This window comes from Sander lucioperca, chromosome 5, assembly GCF_008315115.2.
Source record: "Sander lucioperca isolate FBNREF2018 chromosome 5, SLUC_FBN_1.2, whole genome shotgun sequence".
In the NCBI taxonomy this organism is placed as follows: domain Eukaryota; kingdom Metazoa; phylum Chordata; class Actinopteri; order Perciformes; family Percidae; genus Sander; species Sander lucioperca.
Genome location: NC_050177.1, coordinates 41,628,689 through 41,654,357, shown reverse-complemented (window position 1 = coordinate 41,654,357; position 25,669 = coordinate 41,628,689). Strand labels below are relative to the sequence as shown.

Genomic DNA, 25,669 nt, shown 5'->3' with positions numbered 1-25,669 from the left:
ACAGAATGATGTTCATTTTTTTAATTATGGTCTCGTTGATTTTAAAATCTGCGATAATGCAGGGGGTGTTTTAGGGCGTGGCTATGATGTGATTGCCAGTGACAGTGTGTAACGTAACATAAGTGTAAGGGCTCCTCCCTCTTGTCTAAAATCGTCACATGGCTGCGCCTGTAACAGCAAACTCGACGACGGATAGCCAAGGAAGCCTAAGCTTCTCCTCGGAACGCGTAGCTCCTATGGCGCAATTTTGATGCTAACAAGCCATCACCTCACGTTAGCATTCCATTGACTGCCATTCATTTTGGCGTCACTTTGACAGCGAATAACTTTACATCTTAAGCGTTTAAAGACTCTATTTGTCCATTGTTTATTTCTAAAGAAAGTGCTTCTAATATCCTTCACTAGTCTCCGTCCAGACCAAAGGGATCTGTTGGTCCATTTTTATATATGTCAATGCAGATAGCAGATCTCCACAAACCAAAGGGTGACGTCACACATGCGCTGTCCATTAATATTATACAGTCTATAATTGGAACAAGGAGACATGTTTTTGGGCCACGTTTGAGCCTTTATTTTGAAGGCCACATTTTTTAACATCCTGTCATTTTTTTTCATATAGTCTCTGGGGCCTCAGGTCCTATAAACAGCACAGCAGATGAATGAACACTAGACAGGCAACAACACAGGGGCACATTCAGCTCAGACAAAACGTAGCAAAACGTTTATTTAAACTGAAACGTTGGAACGTTGAACTCCATGATGTGTGCGCAAGCGCACTGCTTTTTACCAAGAGTTTACATACACGTCGTTGCTGATCGGGTAAAATCTCCTACACACCCACCGAAAGAGAGAAAACGTACCGCAAAGCTTGTTGAACCAATGAAAAACGGTGCACATTTAATTTCATTTAAATTCCGATTAAACGTGCCCCAGGTTTCAAATAAATGGTAATCATGGAAAAAAAAAACTGACATGGATTTAAGCATAGACTGTATATAAGAATGGACCAACAGATCCCGTTGCTCTGGACGGAGACCAGTGAAGGCCTTTAGAAGCACTTTTCCGGTGAGCGCTGAGCATTACTGCGCAGCCTCCAACTGAGAGAAACGACGTAAATGTGACGTGAGCAACGTGTCTGAAAGTTGGAAGTCTTCTGGTAGCTGTGCCAAGAGAAATCTCAATCATTCCCAATCTTGCAGAGACAGAGAGTGTAGGTATATGTAAGGAGATAACATAGACACAGGCTAATTATTGCTAACTAAAATGCTAGTTAACATTAGTAATTACACTTAAACAGCTAATGTAAGTCTAAACTGCCTGCGAGCTTCTCCTGTACTATACGGTAATTCCTCTACTATGCGACAATAAGTCGTGTGGTTATGACACAATCGTTAGCCTATTTTTACAAAAACGTCTGCTACGGAGCCATAACGTGAGGTACAAGGTAATGGAGCCTTTTATACATTGTCGTGTTTCTTTAGAAATAAACAATGGACAAATAAAGTCTTTAAACGCTTCAGATGTAAAGTTATTCGCTGTCAAAGTGACGCCAAAATGAATGGCAGTCAATGGAATGCTAACGGGGGGTGATCGCTTTGTAGCATCAAAATGGCGCCATAGGAGATTCGAGCTCTGAAGCGAAGCTTACCCCCTTGGATTTAAGTTGTGAAGCTGCTCCGTGAGGTCAGACTTCTCCCATAATGCATTTCAGTACGACAACTCTGTAAACACTATTAAGCTTGTAATTCTTATCTGTTCTTGAGACTAGCTATATAGTAATCTAAGGTAAATACATTACTATTACCAATTATTTAGTGTCAATTATGGTCATATTTAGACTTTAAGGAAGGTATTATTATGTTTTATATGATGATCCTAGAATGAACAAAAAAACAGGGAGACTATCTCAACACCACTACTACCTACAGAATTAGAAATGACTAGGGATAGACCGATTATCGGCCCTGGCCGATTATTGGGCCCTGTTTTGGCAGGGGATCTTTTTTTTTTTGCCTGATAACCGATACAGTTAATTAAAAAGGGCGCTACTTTGGCGCCGCTACAGCTCTGTGTCTGTCCCTCTGCTTCGGTTTCACTCACCACTGTCTAACTTAATGTCCCGCTCACAGCACTATCTGACTCTCTTTTACTGGGTAAAAGAGAGTATGGTATGTTGAAAGTTTCTCATTTATTAAATAATTGCTTAAAGCTATAGTGCTTAGTTTCTGTTTCCCCCATGAGGAATTCTAAGTAATGACAACAACACTGTCGGGGCGTCCACATGATACAAGCCTTAGGTAATCACGCATATTTATATGTAAATCGGGAGTTGGGTTGGGAACCGGAGCGTCGCTGGTTCAAGTCCCCATACGGACCAAAGTATGGTGGTGGACTGGTAGCGGGAAAGGTGCCAGTTCACCTCCTGGGCACTGCCAAGGTGCTCTTGAGCAAGGCACCGAACCCCCAACTGCTCGGGGCGCCTGTCCATCGACAGCGGCAGCCTTCTCCATTAGTTCATGTGTAGGTACTGAACATTGTGTTTAATGCAGGCCTGTGTAATGTGTATAATAACAACAGAGTGAAAACATTGTAATTTCCCTTGCGGGATTAATAAAGTATAAAATTATAAATGAATTAATTATAATTGGTATCGGCTTTGAAAAAACAGTATCGGTCGATCCCTAGAAATGACCCAAAAGTTGAACCAAATCCTCTCTGACACAACCAACAAAAACTACAACACATGTTGTAAGTGCAAAGTGCAATTTTATTTGTAACCATCATCTTCTTAGCCAAAGTGCAGTCATAAGAGATTAAGCCTGCAGTGGAAGATGTGCAGACTTTCAGCTGTCCTGATGTCAATGGGGAGCTCGTTCTACCATTTAGGAGCCAGGATAGCAAGCAGTCGGGATTTCTCTGAGTGATTAGGTGTCCCTCACTGTAAGGGAGCAGCAAGCAGATTGGCCGATGCAGAGCGGAGTGAGTGTGCTGGGGTGTAAGATTTGACCATGTCCTTGATGTAAGCTGGGCCTGATCCATTCGCAGCATGGTACGCAAGTACTAGTGTCTTAAAGCGGATGCGGGCAGCAACTAGTAACCAGTGAAGGGAGCGGAGGAGCCGTGTAGTGTGAGAGAACTTGGCTAGGCTGAAGACTGTCGAGTTGCTGCATTCTGGTTGAGCTGCAGAGGTTGGATGGCACTTTCAGGCAGGCCAGCCAGGAGGGAGTTGCTGTAGTCTAGACGTGAGATGACAAGAGCTTGAACCAGAACCTGAGCCGCCTCCTGCGTTAGAAGTGGACGTATCCTTCGGATGTTGTGCAGCATGTACAGTATCTGTACAGTGTCACACCCAAGATCCTAGCAGTGTGGGTGGGGGCTACCGCAGAGTTGTCAATGGTTAATAGTAAGGTCCTGGGTAGGAGAGCTCTTCCCTAGAGGGAAAAGCAGCTCGGTCTTGTCAAGGTTGAGTTTCAAGTGGTGCGTGGACATTCAATGAGAGTCAGACAGGCAGAGATTTGTGCTGCTAACCATGTTTCAGACTGGAGGAAAAAGAGAATTAGTTGAGTGTCGTCTGCTTAGCCGTGGTAGAAAAAGCCATGTAAGTGAATAACAGAACTGAGTGAGTTGGTGTACAGAGAAACGAGGAGGGGACCCAGGACGGAACCTTGAGGGACTCCAGTTGTGAGTAGACAATGTTCTGACACAGATCCTCTCCAAGTTACCCAGTAGGTGGGGCCTTTGAGGTAAGATGTGAGCAAAGAGAGTGCAGAGCCTGAGACACCCAGATCCTGAAGGGTGGAAATGAGGATCTAATGATTCACTGTGTTAAAGGCAGCAGAAAGTTCTAGAAGGAAGACCACAGAGGAGAGATGGGTTACTCCACAGCGCTGCAGAGTAAGGTCTGGCAATGCGAGACTAGTAATGACCTGAATGTTGCTCTTAAATACACTCTCTGTTGGAGTGGGTTATGAGTTTAGTGATTAGGAGGTTATAGTTTCAAATCCTATTTGTGCTAAGGGTTTTGGTCCCTCCGACATGGTACTTTAACCCATGTGAAAGTGTATTTTAAAAATCATTGGTACAATAGAATATAAAACTGTTCTTATCAGATGTCCATTGGCCAACAAAGCTTTGTAACCAATAAATCCCTTCGCCAATGAGCATGTGGGAAAAGAAAGTACCATAAACACTTTAAATAACTTTTATTTTTTTCCCTTAATAGATCTGTACAATCAACAAATCAAACGTAAGATGAGCCTAGCAAAACTGATCTGTACATGTTAAATGCTTTTGGGCACAAGAGCTTAACACCCATTTAAATAATCAAATGATGACTTCAATGCAAACACTTAAAAATCAGTCCCATAGCTTGAAAACATTGATTGACTGAAACAGGGGAGGCAGGATGAACCAGAACAAACCAAACAGAAGCCAAAAAAAAACAAAAACAAATGTTCCCTTTATATCTCTTTCTCTCCAGTGTTATAGAAAAGTACAGTCAAATATCTTATTTACACAGAAATTAACAAAACTGTAATTTAGTTTGATCAAACTGTTTTAAGGTGGTGGTGGGGGGAGGGGGGATATATTTATCTGGATTTAAAAAAGAAGGAACAGACGGGATGAGACAGTTCATGTGAAACGGAGAGGAAGGATGCACACAAGCCAACAACACACAATATGGCTACTGCTCCGATTCCAGCACCAACGTAAGGACACCTTCTTCATGAACCCACGTCTGGTTTGTAAGTCTTTGTCAAAATACCTAATTTCATATACATCTGAATTCTCTCTTTTCAAGCACAATCATGCCCCTTTCCTCTATCAGCTGCCCACAGGCATGTTGAGTCACTAATCAAACTAATTAACCATTCCTGAGATACATTATTGAAATGTGTTAGTGAGTTTTTATAGTGGTTTACAGTTGAGTAGTTATGCAGTTAACTTTCCTAGTTCTTAGTTGTGTCAAATAAAAACACTTAAAGCCCGCCCACACTTTTCCCCATTCTGTCCTTCAATTTCAAAATAAAGCTGCCTTATTGCTAGGGTAAGAGAATAAAAAAATAAAAATACACAGTTAATGTTAGAATTACAGCCACCGTGGAAATGAATCCCTTACGTTGAACTGCAAACACAGGGAAGGTCTGACTCCATGACACTGATGAAACATTATGATTCATCTATAGTGACGACACATTCAGATGCAGAATTAATTGAAAAGAAACGTGTTGTAGGACCGCGTTCTTTAAATGTAGTTGAACTAATCCAGAGGGGTTTCATAAAGCAACATTGCCAGGGTTGGTTAAGCAAATCGAGCTCATTTTCAGTTTAAAAAAGTAGGTTTAAATAATTCCTAAATTATCACGGAAACTCCAAAGTTCCTATATCATAGTTTTCTCTCTACATGTCAGTTTTCTTCACTGTGAAGTGAGGCGATTGGTTTGGGTTTTATGAAAGTTTAATCCTTGTTTGTTCTGCTTTTCACACTAAGCCCTGCTCCTGTGATCCTTCTTTATCAAACAACTGCTCAGGCTAACCTGATGTTAGCCCGCTAAAATGATCTCGTCTCACCCAGACTCAAATTGATGTGTTAATCTTGGATTACGTTATCTCAAGTGACACTTGCACCTCTTATTTTAGAAATAAAAGACATGATTTTGTGAAAATGCGCAATTACACCAACATCTTGATCATTCTCAAAAAACAAAACTGTTCCCATCAGGGGCCTGTATCACAGAGTGAGATCAGTGGCTTGACTCAGGTTTTCCTGTATCACCAAAATGGCTCACTACTAACCAGAGAGGAGATTACCATGGTAACATATGCTACTTCAGAAAACCTAATAAAAATCTGTCAACTGCCAGCCTTCTGACCAGAAGATCACTGGACAATTTGAGTCCATATTACTACAGGATCCTAACATTGATAAAAAAGTTTACAGTAAAGTGACAAGTAATAAGAGCAACACGTATTTCTATAGATCAGTAGAATCACTTTGTTGTATCCACTCTGGGTTTAAAACAGTGCTTCGAACAATCAGGGGGTACTTTAACACCCTAAATAGCCTGTAATGAATGGTGACTATAAAGATTTTCATTCCTGACAGCGTTGGTGCTTTTACACTCTTATTTCATCACAGCTCAGAACATGATACGTACACCGACTGATGTCTTTAATCAGAAAAAGATATCTAGCTCCCATTAAATTAGAAATGCAACATGTTGGTCAGAGAGACCTCATCCTCCCTGCTTTGGCAGGAGAACGGTCCTATGTGCATGACATATCTATGATTTAAAGCAAAAAGACTCACTCTATACTACATGTTAAAAGCCAAACATTTCAAAAGACAATTCCTACACATATTTATATCCTTACTTATATTCAAGTTGTGTTTATATTATAAACATTTATTTTTACCTCTAGAACCCAATCTCCCCACGGGTGTCACCGTTGCATCTCATGTCATGTTAAGTATTGCACTCATGGCTCTGAGGTTTGTAATAAAGAAGTCTGGCAGATGGATGAAGCCAGATTGTTATGACAGTTGATAGCCAGCTCCGTGTTATCCAGGATCACCAGTGTTAGGCTCAATGACGCCAGTGATCCCAAAGACAGGCACACTAAATTGAATTTGCTTGTTGATGCAGGCCCCTGAAAACGGAATTCTTAAAACATTTCTCAGGTCTGGGTTGAGGACTTGTTGCTATGACAATTGATCCAAACCAACAAGAAGCCAGCTTTGAAGAGGTGATAGATCCCAGGCAGCGTATCCACATGTGAAGAACAAGGCCCTGCTCTGTCTGTGCACACAGGCTGATTGGATGTGGACACACTGTGGAGCAGAGAACACAGGCTCTCCTGGGCTGCTCTACCATGCACACACGTGACACAAACTGGATTCAGATCAACACTTAATATTCGGTCGACACCGAGGAGCAGCACTGCAAACTAAATATTATATAGTGTTTCTTTCCCATGTCAGTTGAGTTTGGTGGTTCCTTCATTGCTTTAAGTCTTTATAGGATTACAGCATATTAACGCTGCACCACAGCTCCCAAAACCCTGATTACTTTGGAATTATTAAACCAGAGGACACCCATGAGACACTCCGTAATTTGACCAACGTGAAATATTGGTAATGGTAAATCGGTGAAAACAAGTCAACACAGACCTCCCGCAGCTTGGTTTCCCTTCAGATTGAGATGTTTTAACATTTGTTACCAAGTGTAGAGTAAACAAAGTGTAACACAACTTACTTTTTGTAACAAAGTTACAGAATAATAAAGTGCACACCGAATCATTTTTTTTCCGAGAGGTTCCCTTAGTCCCGAATTTTCTTTTGGTTATTATTTTTTTATCTTAACTTTGGGGACACAAAATCTGGGGATTTGGAGGCGCTATCAGAAAATCGGAGTAGATCTTCAGTTATGTCACTCTTTAAAAACTGAACATGTGTAACTTGAGGATTACAAACAGTCCAGTGATGTATCATCAGCCATATGCTGCGAGAAAAATGCATCTTGGAAATACCGAGTTAAATAGATCTTGCCCAACTCGGCGTTCCAATTTGAAAAAGCTGTTCGACTGCATGTTGTTTGGTCGGTTGAAATTCCAGGCTCCTCTGTAACGCAGTGCAAAATGGTGGAGAAAGGTAGAGCGAAAGCAACCAGCTCGCTCCTCGGTCCTGTTGGAGGTGCAGCAGCAGCCACTCTGGGTGGAGACCCAGACCCAGAGAAGTCCATGTCTCTTGAGGCTGGAGAGCAGCTGGGTGATCCACCAGGCACCCCCCCTCGGCCCTCCTCTGCTCCGTCACCCATCAGTCTCGAATGCCTTTCTGCCTCCTACATTCTATCTGGACAAGAACCCCCAACAATCTTCTAAAAATTGACTTTGAAACGTAGTGACCTACAAACAACTATAACCAAGGTGTCAATGAAACTCAGAACTGTTCACAAGTGTATACATAGTCTGATGGAGGAGTTTGTCCTTCACACAGCATGATGATCCACAGTCAGCGAGCAAAGGCCCAGAGCAAAAAGTTAAGGTAAGAGGGGGGAGGAAAAAAAGAATATTGGTTGAACCTTTATTTAGTTACAATATAGATTTAAAAAGGGTTTTTTTTTTTCTTCTCACAAGTACCTCAATCCTTTCCCTCTGAGTTCTTTTTGTGTACAAGAACAAGAGGGAGAGGTTGTCTTATTTTGAAGCAGTGCCATTCTTGTAGATATGCCTGCAAACAATTTTTAATTTCTTTTTAAAGAAATGGGGACCAAAAAAAAAAAAAAAAAAAAAGAAAAAAAAAAGAAATGAAAGGAAAAACAATCTTCTTAAATCCAGTGGTTGTGTCTGGTGGGGCTGGGACGCCCGGGTGACCCAGATCCCAGCCTGCTGATCACAAGACAATAAGGGAGTGGGTGGGTCGGGGGGGTGGAGATCAGAGCCTGTTAAGAGTTCAAAATCCATCCATCCAAACACCCAGGCCCCTCTCTGCCAGCGTACGGTTAACTGAAACCACCTGGAATAAGAAGAGAAACATTCAGATTATTCAAATGATGGCTAGATCAATTGCTCCCATTCTCTAGAATTAAATAGAAATATTACATTACTAGCAAGGAAGGTAAAGATTATATCCTGTGAGGCATCTGAAAGCTTTTGATGTGAAATATCTGTGCATTAAGTGTTGAGATTCATTGACAGCCGCTTGACACAAAATGTTTGAAAAACAAAAACAAAGGAGAACCAAATGGAATTAGTGAGTAAGAAGAGGATTTAAAACGACTTGGTGAGTTCTGATAGAATTAGTGCTGTGGAAATGTACATAAGGGGTAGGGGTGGGCGTGGTGCGTGGTCACGGAAGGCTTGTATAATGTCACGGAACATTTTACACAGGGTGGCAAAGGTCTTGGCAGGGTGGCGTGGGAAGACGGTACGCCGGAATCCCCTTATGAGTGGCATATAGAATTATGTAATGCAGTTTTACAGTTTTTCCTCTCTTAGCATTTGTTTTACCTTTTGTTTGATCATAACCACATAAAATAAGACAAATTTGTAAATCTTTACATATGTAACCTTATATCATATACAACAGAAAACAGCCAATGTTTGACATGTTTGTTTTTTAACTGAGTGACATGAAATGTTATGCTACTGTACTGCAATTTCTATGGAAGGAGAACACAAACGTACCATGTGGTCGAGGAGGAATTGCAGGCTTACCCTGTCATCTTCATCTGCCTCCTCCTGGTCACTCCCTGCCTCTGTCCCTCTCTCTGAATCTGCAGCCTCCTCTTCCTCCATCCCAGTCAACTCTTCCTTTTCCTCGTCTCCATTTATTTCTCCATCCCGTTCTGTGGCCTTCTCCTGCTCTGACTCTCCTGCTCTCTGCAGTTTACTGCCTTCTCCTTCATTCCCCTCCTTCTCTTCATCCTGTCCACCTCTCTCAATTTGGCAATATCCCCACTTTTAGCTTTCCTTTTTTTTTTACTTTCAGGCTCCAGCTAATCTCTCCAGCTACTCTGGCCTACAAGAGTCAAGATGTGAAAAGCTCTGGTTATTCTTGTATAACATTACACTGTAGGGCCATTTAGATAACTAACAAATATATTCAAGCTTTTCAGGCAAAGCGGTAGTGTCAGCTTAGTACTAACTGTTCGCAACAAAGTGGAAATGTGTAAGGACATCTGTAGTCATTTTAAAGCTATTCCACGTGGCTACTGACATCCCCAACCCTACCAGTACAGGTGTACAACATACATAACTAACACAAGTATGTGTCTCATACAGTGTAGAGCATTGCAAACCAGGTGCATGTAAGCATCGTACCTCGTCTCCGACCATGTTCCACAGGTGGACCAGTGGGAGGCCCGTGTTGTTATCGTAGTTTGAGACCTTCACAGAGAGGGACAGACACACAGACAGAGACAGTCAGTTACAGCGGACTTATGCTATATCCACGACGTTCCACTTCCGGGATTGCACCGAATTTCACTCTTTTTGGCCGGATGCCCGTCACCTTCCTCTTTCTTTGTGTTGGTGTTTCTATTTTCTTGCGAGCCGCGGGGCGTTCAGACAGCCGGGAAGGAAGTGAAACTTTGAGAGAATCCAGTCAGTTTACCAAAAGACCCCCCCCCCACGCCCCAAATATCGTATATGTCTCCTCTACAACACCACGGACTAAGGGAGATTCATCTTGGAGGATGAAAAACATAATACCACATCACAGAGGACAACACCAGAAAGGACAAGGCATGGAGTTTAACTGTAGGAGTGCTTGGAGTGGAAGGTAGATACTAGCTTAATAAATACGTGATTGTTCTGTAAAGTACTTGTAGAGACAATAAAATCTGTGAGTCGGGCAGCAAGACGCTCCGCTTCTGAGACGCTCCCGGTGTGGAATGACGCGTGGTGTGGAACAGAACAAAACTCTTTGTGTTGGCGTTCCGGTGGGTTTATGAGGACTATGGTTAATTTCTCCTCAGATCTCTCCAGGGTAAATCCAGACAGCTAGCTAGACTATCTGTCCAATCTGAGTTCTCTCTTGCATGCCTAAAACAACTTTTAAAACGTGCACGTTCCAACAAAACAAGTTCCTTGACGAGGCCATTTAGCAGAGGCACCGTGGCTCTGTCCGGAGCTTAGTGCTGTCATGACGTTTGTCATTGGTTTAAAGAAATGCCAATAAACCAGAGCACGTTTTTCTCCCATCCCAGAATGCTGTGTGGACTAGCCAGACCCTCCCCCGCAGCGCTGTGGAGGAAGGTCTGGCAATGCGAGACTACTGTGGACATGACACTCGGGTGTGTAGCTTAGAGAGGAAGGTGGTCATACCTGTGCGAGCAATGCCAGCCCTCTGGTCATCTCCTCCAGTGCTGATGTGGCCTCTGCTGAGAAGCGATCCTCTCCTGATAAACACACACATTTTAGACGCATGTCAGACACAGGCCTGTAACCATTTTTACATAATTGTCAATTTTATTTTTTTCATAAATCGCAGTTTCTTTGTTTAACCACAATTAATTGCTAACATCAGCTAAGGTCTTAAAACTGAGTAACTGTAATTGTTGATTTTGTTTAAATATGCCAAACTGTAATTATATAAGTGATTAGTTGTCGGCACTTGACCCCATACTCATTCACAGCAACAAAAATGACAAGGGGAGGATACAGATACAATAAAGAGGCGTGGTTTACTTCATAGGCTGTGAACTTGTGTTATCACATTATCTGGGTCACATTACAGTGATATATAACCAAAAGATGTAGCCTGGAATTCATTCAAAACTTTAATTTGTTTAAAAAAGTAATAAATACATTTACTTATTTTTTTTGACTGAAAGACAATTATACTGTTAATCACAATTCATTCTGAGACAATTGTATAGCAAAATTTGGAATCGTTACAGTTCTAGTCAGACAATAGTTCCAGCTGTACAATATCTGCAGCGTTCAGACAGCAACATGTAGTTGATAAGACTTTTGAAGCACAACCAACTGAAACTAGACCCATCAAAAGAAGCCACAGTTGAAAGACCAGACACTAGACGCTAGAGCTACGAGCACTGCCGTTGTCAAACTGGTGTTGAAATCACGAGTTAACACAATGTAGTACCTGGAAGTGGGGCGATGTTGTCAAGCAATACTTCAGCCCCTTGAAACGGTAGTGTAACAAAATCAGACCTGGAAAATTAAAAAAAGGAGCAATATGTTAAAAAAACATGTATAGAAACATAGATCATATATTTTACAAATGGTATTCCATAATGTAAATCTCAAAAACACATTTTAGAAGCAAGCAATCACGGCCATTCAAGTCAGTGTTTGATATCCCACCAGCCCCAGAAGGGTGCATGAAGCGGCTCTCTGCTCCGCTACAGAAACGCGCCAGGTCTGTTTTCATGCGAGCCGGTGTAGAATGGCACATGGCGGAGGATGGAACAAAACTCTGTGTTGGCGTTCTGAAATCCGTGGATTTATGGGGACTATGGTTAACTGCTCCTCAGATCTCTCCAGAGTAAATCCAGACAGCTAGCTAGACTATCTGTCCAATCTGAGTTTTCTGTTGCATGACTAAAACAACTTTTGAATGTACACACGTTCCACCGAAACAAGTTCCTTCCCGAGACTATTTTGCAGAGGCACTGTGGCTCCGTCCGGCGCTTAGCGCAGCCCAAGACGATTGTGATTGGTTTAAAGAAATGCCAAAAAACCAGATCACGTTTTTCTCCCATCCAGGAATGTTGTGTGGACTAGCCAGACCCTCCTATGCAGCGCTGTCGAGGAAGGTCTGGCAAAGCGAGACTACAATATTTGTGATAGTTCATTTACACTTACATCAAGAACAAAATTAATTAATAGAAAATAAAAAATGAGAAATGTATTTCTGAGATTTCTGAGCAGTGCCGTGCACACAGCGAACGTGCCTGTTGAAAACGGGTTGATCGCTGTATCATTTAAACAACTTCACACTGCCCTTCCTCAGGTCCTAAGCAACACACCTGCCATAACATAGATGCGTCCCCTAGCAATGCTAGAATATAAGTGACATTTACCATTTGGGAATAGGCTATGTCCAGGAACAAAAGGGTTCATTCCTAAAATTACATAGTGGATGCTTACCATATCTTAGGCTACTTATTATTTCTAGTATATTTCTTGTATTTTCTGTACGTGTGTGTTCTTGTAACTTGTTGCTGTAACACAGTAATTTCCCAGTTTGGGATTAATAAAGTCCATCCATCGATCCAATTGTTTGAGCTTGCTACAATATAACATCTGCAGTCTCCCTTTCTTCATCAGTTCTTGAATGTACTGTACAAGCGACGGTGAGCGAGCTGTACCCAGCATGCCTTTCGGCGAAGTAACAGATAAAAGGGGCCCCGTCTCAACACACTACACAGTGTATACATAACCCAATAATACATATGTCCCCTAGATCTCAACTTCCTTTGGTCCTCAGCAATACACCTGGAAGTGACAAGTCCATTAGATGAACGGTTGTTGAGAAACCCGTAGGACAGACATTCCTTCCTTTTTAGTTAAGATACATTACAGCTGGTTACCTGGACAGGTATTAAACTTGGCCCTGCACAGAAACAAAATTCAATAGATATATGTATTTAAGACATTTATGGCGTTTTTCCATTACATGGTACCTGCTCGACTCGCCTCTACTCTACTCGACACACTGTGCGTCCGTTTTCCATTGCAGATTTTAGTACCGCCTCAGCGTGGCTGGTCGTCTTGCCGGCTCAACGCACACACCAGCGCACAAGTATAAACATCAGGCCACTTGAGTTTGTTTTACAGTTCTGTGGGGGCTCCACGGAGAGCTTTCGCCGTAGCCCATGTAATATGTGGCCTGATGTATACATTTGTCAGCTGGTGTGTGCGTCGAGCCAGCGTGTGTGTGTGTACGTAGGATACGGCGAAAGCTCTGCCTGGAGCCTCCGCAGAACTGTAAACAAGAGGCGCCGTAGTAAACTGCCGTGACCTAACACGACACACACACAGAACGTCGAAGGTGTGTGTTGTTGCCAGAAGACACATTTAGTTTCTAAAGAAGCTGGAGGCAGCAACAAAAAAAACAGCTGGCTAAACTGTTTAAAAATAGCGGGTTTGTTCAGGACACCCCTGTCTGTCGCTTTCACGTCACCTTTTCGGCTCGCCTCAGCTCGCTTGGAACCTCGACTGAGGAGGTACTAAACAAAGTACGTGTTAGCAGGTACCAGGTACTTTTTTTCGTAATGGAAAAGCAAAAAAGGAGAGTAGAGTCGAGGCGAGTCGAGCTGGTACCATGTAATGGAAAAGCGCCATTAGTCCAGGACTAATTTTAATTCCAGTTCAAGAGAACGCCCCTACATGAGGAGTTTGGAATACTTTTGCCGCAGGATGGTGAAAAGGATTGGAAATAAACTATATTCAGAGTACCTGATTCATTCTCAATGGGAAAACCCTGTTCTAATACAGGGAGACCTCTGACGCTCACCTTATTTGCCGTAGTGAGTCAATCTTAACTCGGTCGTAGCCTCCATAATCAACGTATCTGATCTCCACTTCATTAGTGTCTTTGTAGAAGGTGATGACCTGAGCTCTCCACCAGGCTCCATCCACCGCTGGAGCTGCACAGATCACACCCACTGGAAAACACACACACACACACACACACTTAAAGCTGCAAGTAGCAGTACAACAGGCTTGCCCTAAATATTTCAGCATTTTCTTTGTGCCTTTTATGTTTTACACTGCAGGTTCCACACTGCTTACAACTCAAAACAGCATCAGATACAGTCCCTCCAGGATTTCGCAATGTCATGATCGCGCCAATTCAACCAATCACCGCAAATTTGGTGCGACTCGCAATTTTGACCAATCACCACAAGTTTTCCGCAAATTTGACCAATAAGCTGAAGTTTCCCGCGACTTCAACCAATCACAGCAGTCCCACGTGCACTCTGAGAGCCAATGACCAAGCGGGAGTGAGAACGGGTTGATCATTTCCTTCACTGTCATTTCCTTTCCAACTTTCACTGTCTCCCGCAACTTCATTGCAACAAACATACAAAAGACATCGCAACTTTTATTGCAATTTTTTTACAAAAGCTCCCGCGAAATCAGGATTCAGCATTTTGGGCCGCAACAATCTCAAAAAAAGTTAGCGAAATCATGGAGGGACTGCAGATAGAACCAAATAGATGGTTTCTTTTCATGAAAAACTATTTCCCCCCTAAATTCCTAAAATAGCCCATTTTAATGTACACTGCTAAGAGCATACCCATTTTGTGTGGGTTCAAGCTATTAGTGCTAATGCCTTTTTTCTGCTCTAGGCAGCCCACAAAGAACTGACTAGGTTGTCTTATTTCACAGTTTTTAGGTTTGAAGGCCCTCCAGATGCATATGCACAAACACTGAAAAAGTGAGTTTTTCATTATATACCCCATTTCAGTTGGTCTCAAGTAAGGCAATCGGCTTGTCTGTGAAAAACACAAATATATGAATGATTTAAAAAATGTATATCTATTTTTGAAAAAGTGGTACACTTCTTTACAGATATATTGATTCCAATTTATGAACAAGCTCTGGTGCTAACAGCAACAATACTGCCTCTTAATATAGTCACAGCCATTACAATTATGTGTCAATTCCATGTTTTGTACACTGGGTGGCGCATTTGCAGCCATATAGGTGAGCTCTCCAGCACATGTGCAGGTGATTGGCACTGGATGAGCATACAGTTTTTGACCGTGTCATAGAACGTGTCGTGTCATGTAGAATATTAGAATAGAATAGAATATTAAATAATTTCTAATTTTTATTGTTCCCAAGTGGGGAAATCACAATTTACACTCGGTTTTTATTGTTAGACACACAGGCCTGAAATACACACCCATGCTCAGGTCCTATACATGCACAAATGGAGAGATGTCAAGAGTGAGTGGGCTGCGATTGCCGGACAGGTGCCCCGAGCAGTTGGGCGCTCAAGGGCACCTTGGCAGTGCCCAGGATGTGAACTGGCATCTCTCCAGCTACCAGTCTAGCGATCCCCTGGCAACAGTGTGGATAGGACTGTGGTGTTGGCCAGGAAAACACTAGTTCTTTAAATACAACACTGGTGCAATTAATTGTTTATCTAATTTTCACAATTGCTGAAAAAAAAATGCAACTGTGGTATCTTTATGATGGTTGAAGATGCATTACTAGCTGCATTTGCAGTCCATGGCCTACTAGGCAAAGAATGACTAAACCATGTATCAGTGTGCATCGACTTGTGTGACCATGGTTACCTTCAGCGGGTGAGGGGAGGGCCGGGGTGCCCGGCTGGGAGTAGCAGAGGAACATCTGCTGGTCCAGGCTGCGCAGGGCGTGGTAGGTGGGGTGGGTGTGCTGCTGGACAAAGACGTGACCGGCCGACACGATGTTCACCACGATCACCTCAACGGTCACTCCGCTGGGGAGAAGAAGCTGAGGAGGCAAATGACACGAGAGGAATGGTTACTCATCCAGTAGAACAGCTTCCATGATCCAGTCACTCCAGATGGCTAAAACCACACTTAAGCAAAAAAAAAAAGAACGCAGCAGCCAGCATTTTTTTTTTTTTTTTTTTTTAAATGAGACCAGTGCAGTGACAGAGTGCAGACAACAAGCAGACAGGTCAAAAAGTTGCTCAACTTTTGCCACACTGATATGCAATGTTGTCCTGCAATGTAAACCATTGGTCAATAAAACAAACATCATAAGGAGAACACCTTGTAGGTTGTAACTTGTATTATCGTAATTTAACCGTTTACCTCACAAGCAGCTAGCTCTGCTAATAGTGAATTGTGACGAGCTAAAACAAAAGCTGTCTATATGAAGTCCAATTGTTTATCGTAGTTTGCCACGTATCCTAAAATTTGGCAAATTCTTGTAAACTTAGCTGATGGCTGAGACGAACCAGCCCCTCCCCTCTCCTCACAGACTGGTGACAGCATTAACGTGGAGCCCAATAGTTTGTGACCAAAAAAAAAAAATCATAGACAGAATTGAAAAATTGAGAATTTAAAAGCTCTAAGACTCCATAGCAGGGATCTTCAACAGGGGTTTTTTCCAAAAGTTAAAAAGTCTTAAAATTAATCTAACATATTATCAGCAAATCTAAATCCCCACTGATGATAGGCTTACTGGCCTATAGGTAAGGTAGTCACTACGGTAGCCATCCACAGATACAGGTCAAAGGATTCACTGTTCCACATTTAAAATTAAAACATGATTTATAAAATCACAGTTATATGGCTATTTTAATAGCTTAGTATTCTATGCAAAAAAGGTTTAAAATGCAACTTCATTTTATAAAATATATGTAGTGGGGGTCCCTGCTCCATCTCTCTTTCAGTTAAAGGGTCCTTGGCCTAAAAAAACATTGCAGACCCCTGCTCTATAGATTCTATAGGGCCCTACATTAAGTCAGAGCTAAAATCTAACTGGACATTTGAAAATATGACTACGTCCAAGTTTCCAGCCGAGCCACCCCGCTGTAACTGTAGTTTAAAAAACTTCTTTAAAATACATTACAAAATAATTCCCAGTGGCTTAGGCCCGGTGGGCCACCAGGCTTGCTGGGGGAAACCCTGGACTTTGCCGTTGTAAACATAACTGTTGCTGCTCTAAAAACATCATTTAGCCTAGTTAAATTTTAAATATTCGATCATAATCCAGTTCTGAATTTAAATTGTCTTTTTTTGTAAGTTAGCACATGCCTTAGACAACCTCAAGCTTAATTTAAAAGCTGACCGTTAGATAAAAGCCATTGAGTAAGTGTGCGATTCTTAATCCAAATAATCGATTATTCGTTTCAATAATCGATAGATCATATGGCTATCAAATTAGTTGTTAGACGCAGGCCTGTTGATTGAACTGTGATGCAAAAATGTGGCTATATTGTCTTTATGTCATGAAGCCTGGGTTGACAGGTGCCTTCATGTTCAGCCTTGCTAGTCTAGAAATATATTGCAGTAGCTAAAAATCTGTCCCGTTCAGTAAACAGTGGCAGAGAGCAGCCAGAGAGCCCACCCTTACCCAGGAGGTCATGGGAAGTGATGGCAATGTGAGCGGGGGTGGCGGCGGTGCATACAGGTTGGTCAAGTCCAGATCTTTAAACTTCTTCCCAATCAGGGACAGGGCTTTGTCAACCTGCTGCTGCGTACCTGGAGAGAAACACAAGGCAAAGCTTTAGGTTCAAACCAACACTGATAGAAACATGGAGTTCAATAGTTTCTCTGAAATAGTGAGATTTTTTCTCATCCAGTAGCAATCTGGATTTCCCCCAGCATTAAGGGGATGTGGGGACCTGGTCCCTGTGACTCACCCTCTATGTGACAGATCTGGAACTCCTGTGTATAAGGCAGGGTGGAGATGTAGATCTTTGCGCCAGAGTTCTGCTTCAGGAAGCTCACGTATCTTCCCTGCTTCCCTATTAACCGCCCTACAAGATGCTGGTCCAGGAAAACAGGCAGAAAAGATGACAACATGTCAAAAGGACAGTTCATTTATACACAACTGTGGTGTTAACATTTTATAAGAATTTGAACCAAACCCTGAGAGCCTAGCCACAATTCAAACTTTTCTAAATAGAAAACACCCACAAATGGACACCAATAGTTCCCTATAAATCATTAGCATCCAATATGTATCATCTTCCAACTAAATATTTAAATACTTTCGGAATATTTCACTAGCCTCATCTGAAGTCTGTCACTGGGTTTTAAGAGTACTTAGGTGCCAGTGACATACGCTCATTTGCATATTAGTGAGGTTGTCACACAATTATTTGCATAAAGCTTAGTGGTTGTCAGCAGCGAGTGTTGCAGCAAGGGAGAGATACTACAGCAAAACTTGGAGGAGCAGCTTGTCACTGTAACCAGAATAGCTGGTGCACCTTAAAAGGTCAGTCCACCTTAAGTTAGTGAGCCTGTGCTAAAGTTGTTGCTAACTTCAGTGCTAACCCCCCTGCACTGCTACATTCATATTCACTAACACACACACACCTCCCTCTCTGCGATCTCGCTAACATGTGGGCTGCAGCTGCCGCTGTGTGCGCAACATGCATTGTGTGTATGTGTGTGTGTGTGTGTGTGTGTGCAGAAGACAACGAGCGGCCAACCATCTCGTGCACTTTATATTCAGATTTTGCTTTTACTTGTGTGTTTTTAGTAATTTAATGATCATTGCTGGAGGTGCCTGAGGCTCGTCGAAGATCGTCAATGCCAACAACTACTTATGTTATTCTTGTGCACATGACAAATCAAGAACTTGAACCTACTAACTGCAGGGAAAACCCTAATATACATTGATTTATCACAATAATATCACCACTGAAATCAAAATCCTGTGTTTTAAGACAGCCAACTAGTTTGTCCCTGTTTTAGAGAAAAACATGGCGGCCTGAACAGAAGTTTAGCATTTCCATTACCCGGAAGTTTAAAGGTTACTTGAGAGACTCTGGCGTTGAGAAGGTGTGTCAGTGTGACCACACCTGCTAACGCTCCCAAACAGCACTGGCTCTACATACCTCTCAATGCTTACAACTCTGGAGAACTATTCATTCACAGTATACATTTTTCATCAAGTCAGCATATGCATGGATAACTTTGCACTGTTATTTACAGTGACAGTTCTAGCCCACTGTTATATTAAAAAGCATGAGGCTGTGGTTAGTCTACATTTTTCATCTCATCACAAATGCCATGCTCAGACCAACAATATATTAGTCTGTCTCTCAATACTTGCAATCTTCCCTAAACTGTCTGTGCCACTCAGCCCCAAGTCCAATGGTTCCTACTGAATACATAAATCCCTAAAAACAGCTCACAAATATATAGTTTCATCTTAAAAACAGGCTCAGTAATGTCCTTAAACAGCTGGCACACACGTACATTTTAGTGATCGTTACTTAAACAGGAGGAAATAGTGCATTTGTTGGGAACTATTTTCAGCAGCGGGTTAAATGTGATATTCAACATACTCTTGCGGTAGTGCATCATTTTGGTAATTACACAAGACTACTTTGTAAATACTTGGCTGGCCAGTGAGTGCATACCTTCATCAGAACTTGAAGTCAGCTTCTGAAGCAGCCATTTCAAGTTGACTAGGCCCAGATGATAGAGTCTAAACTCAGTCAAGATGACAATCTTTGCACTTGGCCTTGGACATGCTGGCCACCCTATACTGTAAATCATTAACGGGTTGACTGTGTGACTATTTAAAAAGGGGAAAAACACTCCATTGACCTGACTGGACTACCCTACGGTGTTTGTTGTCTGCCAGTGTCTCCTTTGATACTACTATCAGTACAGTAGTTGCCAAAGTCAAACATGTTCAAACCCTACACAAGCAATCCTACCCTGACACTACTGCCTGATACAAAGATCGGCATTTTTGGATTTAAACTGAAATAAGCCACAATTCTGTGCTTATATTCTATTTCATTAAAAGGTGATCAATACCCTATACCATCAAATACGAACTTGTTTATACCAAACATTAGTATTTTGTTAGGTTGTAAAAGCCTTTTTGTGTTGTTATATATAATATATATAAGGGCTGTCAATCGATTAAAAAAATTAATCTAATTAATCGCATACATAATTAACGGTGCCTGAACCGATACTTTTTAAGAAAGTAAAAAAAGAAAAGAAAACAAAGGGTACTAAACAACAGTCGGTGACATTAAAGAACGGCTTGTTTATTGCTAAGGCCATATGGTCAAAATTAAATGATTTAATAATAATGTATAACAATAACTTATTTCACTAGTAAATTGCTGTTGAATGACAAAAACAACCACCAAGGACATTTACAATAACTTCAAATGCACCACGAAGCTGTAGTTCACCAGTTTCTTTGAACGCACCGTCTGTGTTGTTTTTCCGACGGCAGCTCGGCAGCTGCAGATTGTTACATCCCGCTGTTGAGTCACAGTCCTCTACAGTAAAACACAGTCAAACTTTACACCGTTCAGCGTTAGCTGTCAGCATTGTAACCGTGTTTAATCCAGCCACTAGCTAGCGGTAGGCTAACGTTAGCTGTTGTCAAGTATAGTTTCACGCGTCACATGCGGCGGTGTTTGTGTTGTCTGTATCGTCTTCAGAGCACCAGAGAGAAGAGCAGACATATCAGTGGCACCAGATTTCGATAGCCAGAGTTGGCAGAAAGAAGATTTTTACAAGTAAATGTTCCAGTTAATGATCCAGGCAGCACATTCTCGTCTCCCTCCTTCATTTTACAGTCCAATGGTGGCTAGAACGGCTCCGGGTCAAACGTCAATATGGAATGGATTAATCTGTGTTATTTTTTTTTTTAACGAGTTATTTTTTCTCAGATTAATTAATCGAAATTAACGCGTTATTTTGACAGCCCCAGAATACCAGCTGAGATCAGTTTTAACCAGGGCAGCAGTTTTCAGATTACATTATGTGCTTACATAATTGCAAAATGGTTCTCCAATGTTTTCTCAGGTAGCCTTTTAAAATGATATCAGATTAGTAAACAGAATGTGCCTTTGGAACATCGGATGTATGGTTGCTGATAATGGGCAATGTAGATATTGCATTAAAGATCAGCCACTTCTTTCAGTCGAGAACTATTTTGCAATTATATAAGCACATAATGTAATCTCAAAACTGCCGCCCTGATTAAATAAACAATGCAACTGATCTCAGCTGGTATTCTGTCTATAATGGAAATTTCTAAGTGACCCCAAACTTTTGACCAGTAGTGAGTGAAAATAATACATACATACATACATACATACACTGTTTTCAAGGCCGATACAGATACCGATTATTAGTAGTTTATGAAATAGATAACCGATTTTTCGAACAGATATTGCATTCACAGTAAAAAGAAAATCTTTAAATCCAAATTAAGATTTTGGAATATTACATACGCCAACACAAAACTTGGTTTAAATGCTTTAAGCAATTATTTAATAAATTAGAAACTTTCAACATAATCCCCAGTAAAAGATATTCAGATAGTGTTGTGGGCGGGACATTAAGTCGTGAAACCGAAGCAGAGCGACAGATACAGAGCTGTAGCGGTGCCAAAGTAGAACACGTTTCACTTAATTAAGTTTATCGGTTATCAGGCAAATAAAAAGCCGAAACACATAGTCTGCAAACTGCCAAAAACAGCCCAATAATCAGCCAGGGCCGATAATCGGTCTATCCCTACACTAGACTGACACTGGTAAAGAGGAAGCTGGGTGGTTCCATTTTTACGTTGAAATGACTTCTCTGCTGAAGTGGTGTGCGGTGTAAAAAGGGTTGATATCATGTCACTCCTAAGTTGTGGTTTTTGATTCTTGTGCCAGGTGGCCTGACTCACCTTTGGCACCTCGATCTCCCAGATGATGAGCTCAGAGCTGGAGGAGGCGGCGTGGTTGCTCTGGCTTTCCCCAGCACCCATGGTGCAGCCGCTGTCCACCGAGTCCATACTGTTCACATCAGAGCCTAGGCACACACACAAAATCATCATCACCGTTACCAGCAATATTCACAGCAACATAGATGCTTCAGGGTCCAGTGCTCATTCTGAGCAATGTGTTGACATGCAATCATCACTTCAGTTAGACTTTAGGATGCTTCCACAGTGTTAATTACATCACAGGCCACCTGGTCACGAGGGGTGTTAATCTTCACTGGTCTCACAATTCAATTTGGTTACAATTATCCTGTCAACAATTTGAATCGATATCACGATGCGTCACCTCTTCAATATTATTATATATATTGCTTCACATGGTTTTCATCAACAAATTCAAGCAGCACTATATGAACTCCCCTTTTTATTGAATCTGCTCTTAAAAATGTAGTAGAGTCTGAACACAGCATACAACAGACAAGAGGCAAAAATAAAAAATCCACAAGTAATCAGTAGGCAATAATCAATTATGGTCTGTCACTGCATTGATGCAGAATCGTCCAGGTCCGCATCGTGATGCATCGATGCAATGATTCATTTCAACAGCCCTACTGGTCACATTAGGGGTAGGAAATGTTTTTTTTACTGATAGCAATTTTCAAACACGCTCCACCTGGAGTTGCAGTTAGGTTTGTGTTTGAGTCTGGATCAACGTAAGTACATTTCCAGGATAATTGCCTGACATCGGGCGCAGGGCTCACGCGCCGGATTTCCCTCACCTTCTGCTCTCTGTTCTCAAATTACGTTCTCTTCGGGAAACAACAACCTTCGAGCTAGCAAGCTACACGCTGAAAATAGCAAGTTTTGAAGAAAACTTGGCCTGCTTGGTTCTTTCTGGGAATCATTGTAAAGACATACAAAGAATATGTTTAGGGCATTTACTATCTAACTGGGATGTTTTGGGACCAATTGGTGTGATTGCTGTGGACGAAGTTCATATGGAGATACACGGCTAAGACCAAGTGCCTTAACAACCGGTATCTACCGGAACGAATAGTAACACGGATTTCGGTGCCTCATTTCGGTGCCACTGAAATGCCAGTGCTGCCCTCTGATGCTCTGAAACGGACGTTAGAGGCAACCGAAACATCGCTGCATGTGACGCTAGTTAACATAATACACTTGGTAGCAGGTAATGTTAGCCTACCATTAGCTAGCAGCTGGATTAAACACGGTTAAAATGCTGACAGCTAACGTTAAACGGTGTGACTGTATTTCACTGTAGAGGATTCCAACATCAAGACGTAACAGTCCCCAGCTGCCGTTGTCGGAAAAAACACAGACGGTGCGTTCACTTGAAACTCGCCAGCCTCGTGGTGCATTCAAAGTTATTGTGAAATACCCACCACTTTTTCCATCTAGTGATTGTTTTTGTCATTTTTTTACCGGTGAAATAAGTTATTACATTTTTAATAAATCACATAATTTTGACCATATGGCCTTAGCAATAACAAGCCGTTCTTAAGTGTCGCCGACTGTTGTTTTGTGCTCCTTTTTTCTTTTTTAAATATATACACTTTTTTTTTTTTTTTTTATCTTTTTAAAAGTACCGGTTCAGGCACCGTTTAGGCACCGGCATCGTAAAAAAAAACAACAAAAAAAACGATACCCAACCCTATACAGCTTACAGTGCACAAAAGCGCAAACTCTGCTCTACCGTTCTTATTATACATCCATGTGCTGTATATTCACGTGATATCTTCACTACTAAACTTAACCTCTGGTCCGACCGTTTGCTCTGCAGTCACCGTCACTCTCTCACTGGCTCTACCACCGGTCTAATAATACACCCAGGTCCACCACACATTCCCCAGATGGGCAGGTGGTCTCCTTGTGGCTAGAGGGATACAGCTCAGGCGTTTAGCCGAGAAAATGGAGTGCCATGCAGTGATGACAGTTAAGTTTAGGCACCAAAACAACTAGGTATATTTGCTTGTGTTACTATCTGGCGTTTGGGTGCCACTTTTTCAGTCGTTTCTGCCGTTGTGAGCTTAAACTCGCCATGCTCTGCTGGGTGATGACTCTTCAAGTGCCAAATTAAATTAGTCGTGGTAAATTTTTTTACCATGGTTCTCCCACAAGGTATTATATCCTGGCATACATTGCAGATGGCATGTGTAATATCAGTCTCACACACTTTGTATAAAAGTTCCACACCGCCGACATGTTTTAGCAACAGCTGTTAGAGGGCTAACGTTAAGCCTATACTCATTGAATCTGGAGTTACGATACGTAACCATTGTTTTTTTTGTAGAAGCGTGCGCGCGCCTGAACAACCAAGTGCTGCTCGTGGCCAATAAGGTGGGTGGGAGGTACTTTATTTTCTTTATTCATTGCAGCCTCTATGTTTACAGGCTTGTGGGGATGCGCAATGTGCTATAGGTGCCAAAAAAAATCTGTTTGGTACTGCCAATTTGTTTTGTTTTGTCGTGTGTGCAAAAAACATTAAACTTTGTGAGAAAAAAAAAATCATTGCAGAGAATCGTGATACCAATTCTAAGCTAAAAAAAATAATTCGTGATTCATATATTTCCCCAAATCGTGCAGGCCTACACACCGGTATGAACTTGCCCTAAAGTACGAATTTTGACCATACAGTGCCGATCGGTAGGGGGCTGAGGTTGAGTCGGGAAGCAAGTGCTGGGCAAGAGCACAGTGGCATTATGCATTTTCGCTGTGTTTACCTTCATTAAATTGCCTGAAGTAAGAAAACCAGTAAAACCGTACACGCCTCACACACAGACTGCTCAGTTATAACTCGACTCAGCCAGACGTTCTCCGATGCAGAAGGAGATGGACGGGATAGTGTTTACACTGTGTAAATTAATCGGCTAGTGGACTTCTGCTCACAGCTCAATCCCGACAGAGCAACACGGTGAATGTCAGCCTGCATGCACATTCAGCCTCACGTTGTTGAAACAGTGCAGCTAATGATGGTAGTGAGAGCAACAAGTTAGCAGACAGTCGAGTTGTCACTGCACCTTTCTCTGCTCTGCACTAGGTGAGTGAGTGAGCGACTGAAAGAGAGAAACAAAACCGAATATCTGGGTCCAGCCCGACTCTGTACTATGTGAAATATGCCCCAGTAATACAGTTAAGAGAAGGCTAAGGTAATAGTTACATGGGCTTCAATTTATACTGGGAAATAGATTTTAGGTCATACTGTGCAGTCATGGGTCCAACCCCTGGTAAATCAAATTCTTGGCAAACACTATATGACTCTGACACTGTTGTGCAGGTGTAAATTATACGTAGCTCATGCTCAGTTTATTATGTGAGCTATTATAGTGGGCCGTTTCCGGCTTTTCAGCTGGTCTTAATTGTTCATACACACTGCACATCTGTCAGGAACAGCCCACTATGGGTTTATACAGACCCAAATGCACCTGTGAAGTCCATCAACAGGACAAATACCAAAAGATAAATTAACCAATTCAGTGAAGGGAGACATTTGGCCAAAGAGGTTGGTAATGAAAGCCTTTTCACTTCAATGAGTAGGAAAAAAGTGACAAAGAAAGAATAGCGCCAGCAAAAAGCTAGCAAGTGGCCCCAAAGTTACATCACTGTTCCTACGGTCTGCTCAACGGCTTTCCTTTATTTGCCGTTAATGCAAACTCTGCAAACGTCTTTACTTGTTTGTACTCCTAGCGTTTTATTCCGAGACCTGTGATTATTAAAAAACACTGATTTTAGAGTTTATGGAAGCTGTAAATGG

The 25,669-nt window shown here is 41.9% G+C and overlaps 1 protein-coding gene across 1 annotated transcript in view; it reads right to left on the bottom strand.

Annotated features, from left to right (window-relative positions):
• Positions 1-4,187: 4,187 nt before the first annotated feature.
• Positions 4,188-25,669, bottom strand: part of akap1b (A kinase (PRKA) anchor protein 1b) — a 32,236-nt gene continuing 10,754 nt past the window's right edge. The window contains exons 3-11 of the mRNA XM_031287041.2: positions 21,859-21,983; positions 17,840-17,966; positions 17,551-17,678; positions 15,780-15,957; positions 13,985-14,135; positions 11,609-11,676; positions 10,828-10,901; positions 9,823-9,888; positions 4,188-8,515 (exon numbers count right to left, since the gene is read on the bottom strand). Of these exons, the coding sequence (XP_031142901.1) occupies positions 8,453-8,515; positions 9,823-9,888; positions 10,828-10,901; positions 11,609-11,676; positions 13,985-14,135; positions 15,780-15,957; positions 17,551-17,678; positions 17,840-17,966; positions 21,859-21,983 (980 nt within the window). The 3' untranslated portion in view covers positions 4,188-8,452. The remainder of the gene's footprint in view (positions 8,516-9,822; positions 9,889-10,827; positions 10,902-11,608; positions 11,677-13,984; positions 14,136-15,779; positions 15,958-17,550; positions 17,679-17,839; positions 17,967-21,858; positions 21,984-25,669) is intronic.